The sequence below is a fragment of the Lepisma saccharinum genome, chromosome 29, assembly GCF_977018435.1.
Source record: "Lepisma saccharinum chromosome 29, izLepSacc3.1, whole genome shotgun sequence".
Classification (NCBI taxonomy): Eukaryota; Metazoa; Arthropoda; class Insecta; order Zygentoma; family Lepismatidae; genus Lepisma; species Lepisma saccharinum.
Window position 1 is genome coordinate 16,832,316 of NC_139257.1, and position 14,001 is coordinate 16,846,316.

A 14,001-nucleotide genomic window follows, 5' to 3' on the forward strand; every position below is an offset into this window, starting at 1 on the left:
AAACGTTATTTTCACCCAGAAGGCTCCAGAGAGTAAGTTATACTTTACAGCGTGTCCATAAATATACTGTCATACTTTAAAGTGGTATTACGTCGCTTTGGATAATTGTATTTAAATTAAATTGGTGACATTTGAAAGAAAAACTCAAATATTTTTGTGCATGTCAACAGTGGACACCAATATCAGCAATGGACAACAATGAACGAGATCAAACATAGAAACTGAAATAAATTCACTCCTGACAACAATGGACGATGCGGGTTCATTGTTGGATATTTAGCAGGCAGGCAGACATGTGAATGTTTTCCTTTAAAATTGTGTTGTTATTACAGAAGATTTAAGAACGTAGTTGGTGTGTTTTATCATTCCACGCAGAGTTTGGTGAAGGTTCAGCGTGCGGATTGAAGCGGAGTGAAGTGAAGTGAAAATGAAGGCAATGAATTTATTTTTCAACAAGATGGAGCACTTCCTCACTGGCATTTACATGTTCGGAAACATCTGAATGAGCGGCTTCCAGGAAGATGGATTGGACGTGCCGGAAATGATGATAATGACTTCTACAATTGGCCGCCGAGGTCACCTGACTTGTCGGTCTGTGACCTTTTTTTATGGGGTTACATAAAAGATTGTGGCTATGTACCCCCATTGCCTCAAAACCTGCAAGAACTGCAAATTCGCATCACTTCTGCAATTCAGTCCATCCCTGTGGATATGTTGGAGCGTGTGTGGCACGAATGGTAATATCGCCTTGATGTCTGCAGGGCCACTCGTGGGGGCCACATTCAATGTCTATGAGTTGTAAAATAAAATATTTGAGTTTTTCTTTCAAATGTCACCAATTTCATTTAAATACGATTATCCAAAGCGACGTAATACCACTTTAAAGTATGACAGTATATTTATGGACACGCTGTAGTTTTCGTATTATAAAAGTATGAGCGTCAGAAGTTATTACAGAAACAAGATAGAAATGTCGGAGGATAACGCGAAACAATTACTTTTCAATTATGTTGAAAAATGTGAAAATGACAAAAGTAGTAAAGATTCCTCTTCCGATTTAGTATCGCTATTAAATAGTTTATATGACATCTAACTACTTTGAAACGTATATTACTTACACAGTTTATTATTAAGATAATAGACAATAATATTTTGAATATTTGTACAATATTAGAGCCCGTACACACTTAACGTTACGTTCTAAACTTTTCAAATAAATGAACGTATTTACTAGTTTCCCTTCGTCCAATAATACATGTCGATATTTTCAAAAACATAAGAGCATTGAGGAGCCCAAACCATGGCCTAAGATCACTTCTGCGAGCATACAAGACATTGCCAAAGTATAGATGGATTAATATAACAACTAAGTTAAAAGTTATGAGAGCACATTATTATGATTGTGTATTTTAATTTTTCTTTGCGTCGGTTTTCTGGCAATGATTGTGTGAGGTGACGTGTCATCGCTATCAGCATTATAACCATAGCATACGAATTCCGCATCGTTGCAGACCCCCTTTCTTGTTTTCAGAATCTGAAATATATCATGTAGAGTGTATTTCGCATGTTATGTTGTTACACTGCTCGTAAAATTAAAATTTTTGGAGGTTTTAGTTGTCATTCTATCTCCACACTAACTGTGCTTCATAGATCAGTTTCCCGGGTTCGAATCCCGGTCGGGCTTGGTTGTTTGTGAATGTCCATTCATAAATTTCATCATTTCATCACTCATCCCCATCTTCGCAAATTAGCCAAGAGGCACAAAACGCGAAGTAAAATAAACTAAATCAATAAAACAATAGATCAGTTTATAAATACAAAGGAACACTCCGATATAGTAGTGATTACCACTCTCGCCACGTGAAACTTTAAATTCAGTCCCGATTAGCATACAATGTGCATAAAGTAGGTCTGACTTTTCTTCTGTGTAACCTATCTTCATTCATGAATGGGTTTTTAAGGACGAAAAGTACAAATAAACATTCCCGGTGTTACTACTCAATAGAATATTAATATTGACTACTATTTTCCATGCAATACTTTTATAAATGCTCTGTTTCTTTTAGACAGCGGATGTTGAAATATTTCATATAGAGAACCATTTACAACTATCTTATCATTTGTACATAAGTGAATTCTGTGGGTGCGTACAAGAACTTTATATGTAACAAATCTGGAAGTTTCAGTTAAAGAATTACAATTAATCTTTATGCTATAGAATTTAATATTTAACGTTACTTTTAAGTTGCAGTGAAGTTATGTTGTAAATCATTATATCCACATGTTATGATTAGGCATGGAATATTTCTAGCTTCTCATCACAAATTTCTAGGTGTTACATATTACGTTTTGCATGTGCACACAGATTCTACCATTTTTATTTATGCAATGACGATTTAGAGCCATGTACAGTTGGATGCATAAGTGTTACCAAGCAAATTGTCCATCACCATGTTTATTTTATTCGTTTTTCGAGAGCTTCAAGTATTGAACCAAAACGCCAAACAAGCTGTTGTCAACGTCTGCATCATAGTGGCCTACGTCATAATCTTTTCCTTAAAGACACGCAAGGTGCCAGCAAGCAATTAATGAGAGTTGTCATGGACAATTTGCCTGACAATAAACTTGTGAATCCAACTGCACATGATCTTATTAAAGATGTAGGAAAAGACAAGTAATATTTTGAGAACTATATTTTTGGACACTGTGACATCACTTCCGTTATCAACACAACTTCATAGAAGTCTTTTGGCCATAACAGAAATTGACGTGTTAGGCTCTTTAGTTTGATACACTGCTTTCCCATCTATTATGTAGTTAGCGTACTTCACCTCTGACAAGGACTCGAACCCTAGCTTCCGAGCGATGCCCTGAGAATAACGACTGGTGCACACGCAGCTGGCCGCACCAGCACCAAGTTCCTTTGCAACATGTACTGCCGCTGACATCAAGAGATAACCCAACCCTTTGCCCCTGTGGGTCGGTGCCACGCACAAAGTCAACAGATCGGCGATATGGTCGGTGTTCAGGGCACGGAAAACATTTCCCGTAGGCTCGTGGACGGTTTTAAGGAAGCTGAAGTTAGTTTCCCGTTTTCTTCCCCTTTCAGGATCGGCCGTGTACTGGAATATCTTGCTCTGCTTGTCGGCGTGTATTAACATCACACTTACAGTGCCCGCCAGCGTCTCTGTAGTTCCTTCGATGGCCACCAGGGTGACTCCCTGCGTTAGCCGGCGCTTGCAGGAATCTACGAATTGCTGAACGGATAGCTGGTCGTCCAGGATGTTGATGGACGCGTTCAGGGGTTCCTCGCTGAGAAAATGGCTGACTAGGAGGTCGATGATTTCCTCGTGGTACTTCTCTGTGGCTGCTTCTATCCTGAATCCCCCAACGAGTAGGGGTAACTTAGTGGTGGCGGACATCGCCTTCGAGTACGTTACAACCTGAAAGGTACCAACACGCGTCAGCAAACGAGTAGTGGTTTTCCCACCGTATGCACAGATTAAGGCCGAACCACAAGGAGCTAGATTACCTACTGGAATACTTTTGTTGGGGCCAGGCTTGGTTTCCAGGTTGGATTTGGCGAGTAGACTGTGTTATAATTGCAACATGCTTCCTCTTCTTCACTAACAACCAGTTACAGTGAATGTTTGGTCATGTGAAGATAATCTGAGTTTGGCAAAGCAAGCGGCTTGTGCCTGTGGTCATACCAATGAGATTTGTTCACGACGGATGTGAATAAACTAACGTTCAAATCACAAACCCTGGGACCTTCTGTAAACAAAACCACTTGCATGCAGAAAGCATTGAAAACTCATAGAAGTAAAATAATCCACATGAAAATCCAGTGTTGTTACAGGATTCATTACGTAAGGTAAAACAATGGCCAATTTGTAGTATGGGATACGCTGCCACAAATGACGTCGACTTTAAACCCAATGCTCTTTCTTTTCTTACTTATTGCTTCACCTTTATGGTTAACTCTTTGCACCAGTAATAATTTCCCATAAATTTGGCTTCTTTCTTGTATGTGAATTGAATACATTTTACTTGCGTTTTTTTTAGACAAAATGATATAACATGGTAATGTATATTTCTAAGGTTTGATATAGATAGGAGTGTATTTGAAATTTGTTTGTAGATTTTATGTAAATTGTATCTTATGTAAATAAAATATATAATGGGCATAAACAGCCATATGCAATGTTGCAAGTCCAATAAATATATTGATGATGATGATCAAAACAAGACAAAGAAAGTTCGTAAATTTATTGCGGTTGGAAACTTTGACAAGCATCCTAATAACGATTTTTGTTCCGCCAAATAACTTGGTGACATGGCGAGGCAAGATAAGTGTGAACATTTTGTAGTAATATGCATTGTAACTTTGAATGAGCTTAGAGATTTGTGTACATAATGATATTTTATAGCATTGGTTATTTTCTAAAAATAATCATGTGAACAGCAAGGAAGTAGTGCCACTTAGTAATATTGCCTGGCTTATCCTTAGAAAAATAGCATGCAGAGTTCTATGCGTGCGGGAAGGTATCCGTGTTCTCCGAGCTTGTTTTCAAAACACCACCAAGGACAGCCTTTGAAAAGAGGTGAGAAACAGATTCTACTCAATATTTATGTAACGTTCTGTCAGTGGTATTCTGAGAAACCAGTAAATGAAGAGGTTAAGTTGGTATCCCAGTGCAGTGGTGTGTCAGTGTATGCAGTTTTAAGGGTAATGGAAGAGAGAATGACCGGGAGAGTAACAATGTATGCGGCTGCATATTCGACTGATGTTTTGAGAGCGGGGTCTCACATTCAGAGGCTCTTATATAAAATGAATAGGTGCGGCGAACTATGAGTGTAAGAGCAGATGATTGCGGTCATGAATCAGCTGACGCGGAGTGATACATCGAATCGGTGAGACCGTTTGTTTACAGGAGGTCTCGGGGTTGGTGATTTACACTTTATCATAATTATCTCTACCGGTGTATTAAATGTTTGATACATATTGTTAAGCAAGAATATATTTTCTAAATGAATGAATCCTTCGAATGTCATATATAAATAGATCACTGAGTTCATTAAAGAGCCATGTTCAGCCCACCTTGATTACGATATCCCCTTTCCAGCTAATTCCTAGCCCATACTTTTTCTTCTTAAACCTTTAATTTTGGCAATTGTAAGTAAAATCTCCTACGATTTTCTTCAAGTCGCTCGCCCGCACCTTTTCAGCTTGTGCGCTCTGCGTAATGCCATGTGGGAAAAATAATCTATCGACAAAACACCAGTGCTCCGGGTCCGAGAAGCAAATCTAGCAGAAAATCTAGCCTCATGTGATTCGGTCATAAGACTATTTGCGAATGAGGATTGAATATTTAAATTGAGATTAGAACCAGTGAAATGTAACCTGTAAAAGAAATCAACCTCGGAACTAGGGTTGGACATTGTAATATTTCAGCGAAGCAATAATTAGCGTGCTTCATTTTTGCCTTAAAAAATTATACAAAGAAAATAAAACGGCAGATAAATTTTATTAAGAAATATAGGAATGTACGCAGAAGTTCAATGTTCTTAGTCATACTGCTTATATATAATACTTCAAGATCTTCCTTCTCTACAATGTAAATACAACAGTGGTAGTCATAAAGGGACTTGAAATAATACTTGTGCGAAAAAAATTAATAACAAAAGTTTTGAGCTGCTCGGGAACAAAATAAATAATGTAAAAACATGCGGTAAAAAGCTTCTTTCAAAAATCAGTGCAAGATTAAAAACTCTTAACAAATGTCATGCATTGTTATTTAAATAGTAAGTCTTCTTTGTTTCGGTTACTGGATTCCTCGCGCCATGAACTTGATAGATTCGTGCGGACCGGTGTTTTCGAAAACTACTTTTCCATCTTTCTTGTATTCGTCGTATCGTATTTCCGCTAGCTCCTGCAGGCCTATCTTTCTCGCTATGTCTTGAGAAAACATCGAGGAAAACTCGCCCTTTATGGCGCCAGCACCTCGTTTCCGCGCAATGTCCAGAGTCGAATCGACCAGTCTGGAAGCTATGCCTCTTTTTCGGAAGTCTTGGCTTACGGACAGAATGCACAGATCGACGATCAGGTCAGTTTCGTACTTCACGAACAGGTCCTCCTTCACCATGTCCAGCAAGTCCCTCCTGAACTCGTTGATCGCTTTCCGCTTCGAGTTCTTGATCTCTTCGAGTGGCGTCAGTCCGTCCACGAGTAGTCGATCGTGTTTGTCGGAGCTTCTTGCGAACAGGAGCATCGCCAGGCCCACCATGTTGCCCGTTGCTTCTTCGACGACCATCAGGCAGACGCAGTGAGGAAGGAAGGTCTTCAGTCTTTCGCGTATCTCTTCCACGGTTTCTTGATCGTCCGCCGTACCCAGACTCTTGTTCATGGGTTCCTCTCTGAAGAAGTGTTGGATGACGTGGTCGAGGACAGTGCCGTGCTGCTCGTCGCTCGCTATTTCGATCCTGAATCCGTCGAACCTTTGCGGGAGGTTGATGCTCAGCTTGCAAGGGGTAGACATGTCTTGCCATTCACCTGTTTTCAACAGAAAGAACTAGGTTACTAGAACAACCAACTCGTCCGTGCGGTTCGGTTGTCGGAGACGACAAGAATAAAGTAAAACGTGCAAAGATATTCAGAAACTCTTTGGAATATATCGAGGTGGAGCCATCAGATACTTGGTTTCTTGGGTAACGTAATTTGAACACATCGGCGTTTCCGAAGTGTTATTTTTACAATTACTGCTTCGAAAATATTCGACGTAAGCTAACGGAACTAATACTTAAAATGCTATTATTTTAAAGAAATTCATGGAGGTCTAAACATAGTCCCGAATATTAAAGACGGACCCCACCCATATTAAATTCACCTTGCACGAACTATTGAAACTAGTTCTACTTGTCAAACATCTGTGAAACTACGCGATGAATGGAAAAATGGTTCCTACGAAAATTGTTTATTTTGTAAGAGGAATAACAATATTAAAAGTGACCTTGAAATGACCTTCAAAATTGTCGCCTACTAAAACATACATAATGGCATTCTCTTTCCCCCTTAAAGTCAATTAACTTTACTTAAAACATTTCTTTCGAAAACGCTTCGTTTGCAAGAAATTTCGACTGATCAACTTAAATGGTCCATCCTGTATATAGTTTACGGCAAGCAGTTTAAATGTGGGTGAATCACTCCTATATTATACACGAGCATGGACTCGCACAAAATGACGTCATAGTATAATCATAAAAATGCAGGACCTCACCCACAAAGTTCTCAATTAGACGTATTTAATAAAATGCTAATTAATCTCTTAAATAAATAATTACGTTTAATGTTTACTTTTTTCTTATTCAAAGAAAGATTATCATATTATAACTACAATAAATTTTCCACATACACTGTACGTGTTAGCGTGCTACTAATTTATACTTGAAATTAGCCCTGAACTCTCACTTGTGGGTAATTAAATAAACGTATCAGTTATCCGTGACACAAACGAATATACACTCCACACAAAAAAGGTTTGGAATATTGCTACTTTAGACAATAGGTGATACACAAGAACTTGGAATGCAACAATATATATATTACATATAACAATCATTAGTTGAATTCTCCTGTCAGAAAAATAATGATCATTTATTGTTATACTTGTGTGGTGAATTTCTATTTCTTTCTTTTTTCTTTGTACATACCAATAACTCTTTGCTTTACTTTTATATAATGTGATTTTTTCGACTGAGCATATTTTAGATTAGCATGATAATGTAATCAACCACAAATTTACTTATATGTGTGTGACATGTAGATTTGTAGCTGTAACTTTTAAATGTAATTAGCGGAAACCTATAATTGGGCAGCTAAATAATGCCTGTTGGTCCCCCAAACTTAAATAAATAAATAAAAAAACAACACATGATATCTGTCTTGTGGACCTTCTCGTCTTTTCACCGACATATTCCACCTATTGCCTAACATAATAATATTAAAAACTTGTTGTGTGTAATATAACGATATTCCAAACGTTTTGTGAGGAGTGTATAATGGAAATCTTAGGAACACACACAATATCTGATGGACCTTCCTGTGTGTGTAAGTCTTGGCTTTACTAGAATGAAACATCAAAGTGCTGTAATTACAAATCAAATAACTGACTTCTTAAAATGAACGTATGTGTAAAAAAATGTATAATAAATAAAAACAATTGTAGAAGAAAATTGTAAAAAAACGGATGAGAAAACATTAAATAAATACAAGACTTGGAAATGGTAGAGTCTTATGCGTATATATTCAGAGATTTCGTATTTCAACCCTTAACTTGCCTCGTAACATGTTCTGTATACATACTAGGAATACAATATTTTGAGCCTTCAAACAGAAAATAAACACGAAAATACAATTGTATTAAACACAATACACAATCAAAATTAAATATTGCACAAAATACAATTAATACAGTCATACGTCCATGTATACATATTATTTTTAAATGTAATTAATACACTTAATAAAATACAGTGTGCACCAAGTAGATGAGTAACAAGAAAAATTTAGAACAGCCATGAACATCAGCATACAAAGCAGTGCAGGTGTTGAGAGCGTGCAACATGCTGATAAATGTAATATGTGATAACTGAAGCAATTACACAGTAAGATTAGTTTTAATGCTGAATTAGGAATGTTAAATAGCTGTAGTAGGAAGCTGAAATGCAAAATATCTTCGAAGATATAAAAATATTAATACATTTTGTTTAAGAGTGAGACAGAAATATTTTGGGGCAACTCTTGGCGTACTTTCAAGAAATCTATAAGGTCATACTTGTCAGGATTTTCGCATTGTGGTCTGACATGAACCCAGTAACTGGGGGGGGGGGGATTAACAAAGTAGTAAGGTCTTCAAGTGTTTTTGATAGTTCATCATTTATTAGTAACAGAGTAAGAAATAAATATGCTGAAGTAAAAGAAATATTTTTATTGAATGCAAGGAATGTACATAAATCATAAAAACTGTATTCCTCTTTCAGTAAATACAAGGAATGAAATCAATGCTTAGTCAAAGCACAAATAAAACTTACGAATAGCTCCCAAGAAATATAATTTTAAACAAGTTGAGAAAAATTTAACAATACTATGTAATAAACAAACGGTTGCATACATAACTCATCCTAGTTTACCATGCACATTTTTACACTTCAATGTTCTTTCCACAGATGTTGGGGTATATAATGATTATCTCGACTGTTGTTGAAATTGCACCCACACAGACAGGCGGCAATGTGGGGAAAAGCCCCCCCCCCCCACTTTTAACATATCAATGCTAAACCTTGTGTACCAAAGAAAAAGTAACCCCCAACCCTTTTGGCCGAAGTAAGTTAATTGATTGGAAGAATAAGTTTCGAAATCGAGAAGTTTGTAATTCGTACGTATATTTGCAAGCAATAATCTGGTATGTTTATTATGTAGGTAAAATTGCGTTAAAGTTCTAAGTTTGAGTTTAATATTAGAAGACCATTGTGATCATAAACGTCAATAGGATACAGAGATGATTGCAGACGGTACTTTCAATAGTACTATTTCTCTTATAGCAATGCTTGTTTAAAATAATATACTGATGCTTGCACAGAAGCTGTCCTCTCCTTTACTAATGAGTTCCTGTTTTAATTAAACCTCACAAATTGAACTAACGTGGCGATGGGCAAATTATATGCTATAATCTTGATTGTCAAATGCGTATAACGTCAACCGAAATGAATTGTTTTGGTAACGATTTTGAGAAGGTAGAAATAGATGAGATATTTAAAGCGATTTAGTGAATAGGAAAATCATGCATAAATCTATTCGAGATACATCATAGTTTGCTAATTCAACTTAGAAAGGTGGTCAAAAGTTCCCAGCTTTAAGCTTTTATCAATGAGCAAAAACATTGAAATTTTTAGGAAAACATTTTTCTTCATTTAGTACTGGACAAAATGTTTTCCATTAAGTTCAATCCATTCTGAAATGTGCATATTTTCCACTCTTTTAAGCACATTTACGGGATAAAAGTAAACCGGATTGAGATTGTTCCAGCTTCACTGCATTAGTTTGTAGATCTTAGAACCCCTGCTAGAAGATTGGAAGTGTTTTATCAAGTGTCTAAAGTAACTACCACTGCAAATCACGTTTATTGTAGTTTTTACCATCCCTGAACGTTAAACATATAATTACAATCAATGACTCTGTGATAACCTCAAAGCATCCCTTATATATTTTATATTTTCAAAACGTTGCTAAAATTTAATTGGGTTTGGCTTAACAATTGAGTATGCCCGTGGATATGGAACTTCACATTGAAGTATACGACGGTAGTTCGTCTATAGCATGTAACAACGTTCTTAAGCCGACTAACACATGTAAAACACCATCGCTCGTCACTACACTCGTCCTGCCATGAATTTGATGCTTTCGTGAGGTGCAATGTTTTCAAATACTAGCTTACCATCCATCTTGAAGTCTTCGTATCTGATTTCGGCCAACACATGAAGACCAAACTTCCTGGCTATGCTTTGGGAGAAGTTCGAGGAGAACTCTCCCGTTATGGCACCAGCACCTCTCTTCTTCGCCACCTCCAGAGTAGATTCAACCAATTGTGAGGCAACCCCTCTGTTCCCGAAGTATTTGCTCACGGACAAGAATGCCAGGTCAGCGATAAGATCCGTCTCGTACTTCAAGAACAGATCCTCATTCACTCTCCCCAAAAGATCTCTTCTGATTTGCAAAATCTTTCTCAACTTCTCATTAGTGACTTCCTGCACGGGAACCAATCCGTTGGTGAGTTTTCGACTACCTTCGTCGGAGCTATGTGAAAACTTGAGCACTGCGAGTCCTGCAATTTGTCCACTACTTTCCTCGACGGCAAGCAGTGTGACGCAGCGAGGTAGAAAATCTTGGAACTCAACTCGCATTCTCTTCACACATTCAGGATCGTCAGCAGTGCCCATAGCCTTGTTCAAAGGTGCCCCTCTCATGAAATGATTGGTGATGTGATCGACGATACTATCGTACTGCTCCTCGCTCGCAATTTCAACTATGAAACCATTCGATGCTGTGGGTAGGCTAATGCTCATCATCCCCGTGGTTGACCTTGCTTTTCCGTGTACCTGTATTCAACAAACAAGACACTGTTACTGAAATATATTGGAGCACGACTTCGCAGATTGATTCCATAGAAGGAAAAAGCTGATATGTGAATATCCCGAAGCTAAATCCAGATCGAAAGTGATATATTAATACCGGTCTGCAGGGGTTTGGATGTCTCGCAGATGACTGTTGTCTCTGAATAATTGCAGCATGCTGATTCCAAAAATGAAATCAATTTTTACCTATCACAAAACAGCAACATATTAACTGCCTTAATTTTACAATGAAATGTGTAGTCCCATCATTTCCCCATCTCTTTAGATGGTGTAAAAATATATTTTTTTCTACAATAGAAATCCTCCAAATTTGAACTGTAAATCTACAAAGAATAGTAAGCATTCAATCAACCTTCTACCTTAACAAGACACGTTGGCATGAAAATTGTACAGACTTTAATTACGCAAGTTTTATTTTCGAAATCCCTCAAAACATTTCCTTCACAAAATGTCCAAAACTCAATGTTATAATGTGGATGATTGATTGAACTTAGTGGCTTGCAGAAAAATCCTTACGTGATGGGAATAATTATTTTTTTCATTTCCGTGATCAGCATTCCAGATTCTTTCAGAATCACCTTTTGATTTGTAAACAGCCGAAAAATTTCTTTCATAAATTAATTTGGTTGCGTTAGGTAATAGACGTAAAGTAATGGCGAAAATGAGAATTTTGATTGTGAATTGGTGAAAAATCCTGACGTGATGGAGAAAAAATACATGTCATTTCCGTGATTAGCATTCAAAATATTTCCAGAATCACCTATTGATTTGAAAACATCAGATTTTTTTTAAAGGCATGGTGTGTAATCTTTGTATCAGCGAAGTAGGTCCAAATATTTCAAGATTAAGGGACATAATTGCCTCACTAGGACATGTATTGGAATGGCCACACAATGATATGACTGAAATAAATGCAATGGTACTCCACTCAAGCCTGTTTTCAGACAGTGAACGCTTGAATTTTGTTCTGTTTTGAATTTCTTGGTGTTAAAATTAGGGAAGTGTTCATTTTGTCCCTGAGTGAAGGAGCATTGAAGACTTTCCTTGCCCCAAGGCGCTTAGAAGTGACATTATTTCAATTGATATACTGTTTTCCTCACTCCTAAAACACACTATCTCGAGAATCCATGAAACAAGGCCGCGCATAACGGCAGAGAAGGGTAGAAAGCTAGTGGGACGAGCAAAGCAGTGTCCTCTGAACTCCGACTTGCGCAGAGAACTTGCTTTTGTCATCGTGCTCCATAGCTTGCCGGAACAGAGTGAATCTAACGTGGCGAGAGACCTGGATCGTGTTTTATGCTAGATAGGAGTTCTAAACAGAGTAGTTAGGCATTGTCCTAGCGGACACACACTTTTTTCTTTCATCCACTTACCTTATGAAATCGTAGAGTAAATGTTTGGTTAGAATGCCTGGAATGTAACTGTGAATTGTGATTTTACTCGTTTTCTGACATATTAGGATCAAACAGCTTCATAAATCTAAGTGTAAATGAATTTTAAATTAAGGTCGGAATATTGGACGAAAGGGGTATCTAGACCTAACACTAGATCTTCAACCGACCTACAGCAGTGTTGGAGATTATGGCATGAATAAAGCTTCCCGTTCCAAACTAGGTTTCGATGTTCAGGTGGCAAATGCAAAACATTTCAGCGCCATATTATAGGTTGTATCAATGGTGCAGAAACCTGGACGCTACGAAATAGTAAGCAAAAGGAGTTAGGAGCTTTAGAAATGTGGATATAGGAAGGAATGGAGCCCGTGAAATGGACAGGAAAAGAAAGGAAAGAGTTGGTGAAAAAAAAATGAGTGCTGGGAGGAATGAAGAGCGAAGAAAATACCGGGAACCTTGTCTAAGAAGGGAAAGAAATCGGATCTCACATGCTCACCTTGCACGGGGTAGACAATCATGTCTTGCCCTTCACCTGTTGTCAACAGAAAGAGCTAGGTTACTATAGAAGAACCAACTCGTTTGTATGTTTCAGTTGTAGGAGACAACAAGCGGCGAAAAAATTAAATAAATAAATAAAAGGTGTAAAGATGCTCACAGATTGTGGAATATATTTGCTGGACTTCAAAAATTTAAACAAATAGGTGTTTCTGAACTGTCACTTTCCCAATTACGGCTTTGCAAGGATAATAATTCGACGTGAGCTATCGCAAAAATAGGTACAAATTACTGAATAAAACCTAAAATACTATTATTCCTCAGAAATTCATTTAGAATATTCCAAACGGACACACCTATATAAAATTCACCTTACCCAACTTGATATACTGTTATACAGCAAGATGTGTATACATTATACAGATGGATCAATCATAAGTTGTACACGGGCATTTGCTCACGAAAAATAACATCATAATACAATCATAACAGGTAGACATATTTAGTAAAAATGTTAATCTCTTACATAAATAATTACGTTTAATCATTTATTTATTATATTATTTATTTTCTTATTCAAAGAAAGATTATCATATTATAACTACAATACATTTTCCACATACGTGTTAGCGTGCCACTAATTTATACTTGAAATTACTATCTAAAGAACAGCCATGAATTCCTACTTTGGGTAATTAAATAAAAGTATCCACTATTCATGGGCGTATATATAGTTCACGTAAAAGAAGGGGGGTCAACTTTTGCTATGATTAGGGTTGCTATATTTTATAAGGGAAAATCTGGGACACTGCTGACCGGAAGCTTGTTGGAGAGCGGGGGGGGGGGGGCTGGACCCGACAAAGTTATGTCTATGTAAATATCCATTATCATATTATTTACACTTCTTAAAAAGAAACAGAAATCC

General features: G+C 37.3%; 1 protein-coding gene across 2 annotated transcripts in view; it reads right to left on the reverse strand.

The window, feature by feature from the left end:
- The window catches only part of LOC145981268 (arylalkylamine N-acetyltransferase 1-like), a 127,084-nt gene that overhangs the window by 36,027 nt on the left and 77,056 nt on the right, over positions 1-14,001 (reverse strand). The window contains exon 2 of one of the 2 annotated variants that reach the window (XM_083114426.1): positions 2,664-3,443. The exons of the other annotated variant lie outside the window; for it this stretch is intronic. Coding sequence (XP_082970552.1) covers positions 2,736-3,422 — 687 coding nt within the window. The 5' untranslated portion in view covers positions 3,423-3,443 and the 3' untranslated portion in view covers positions 2,664-2,735. Of the gene's footprint in view, positions 1-2,663; positions 3,444-14,001 lie in introns of those variants that run through there. 2 annotated transcript variants of the gene reach the window in all.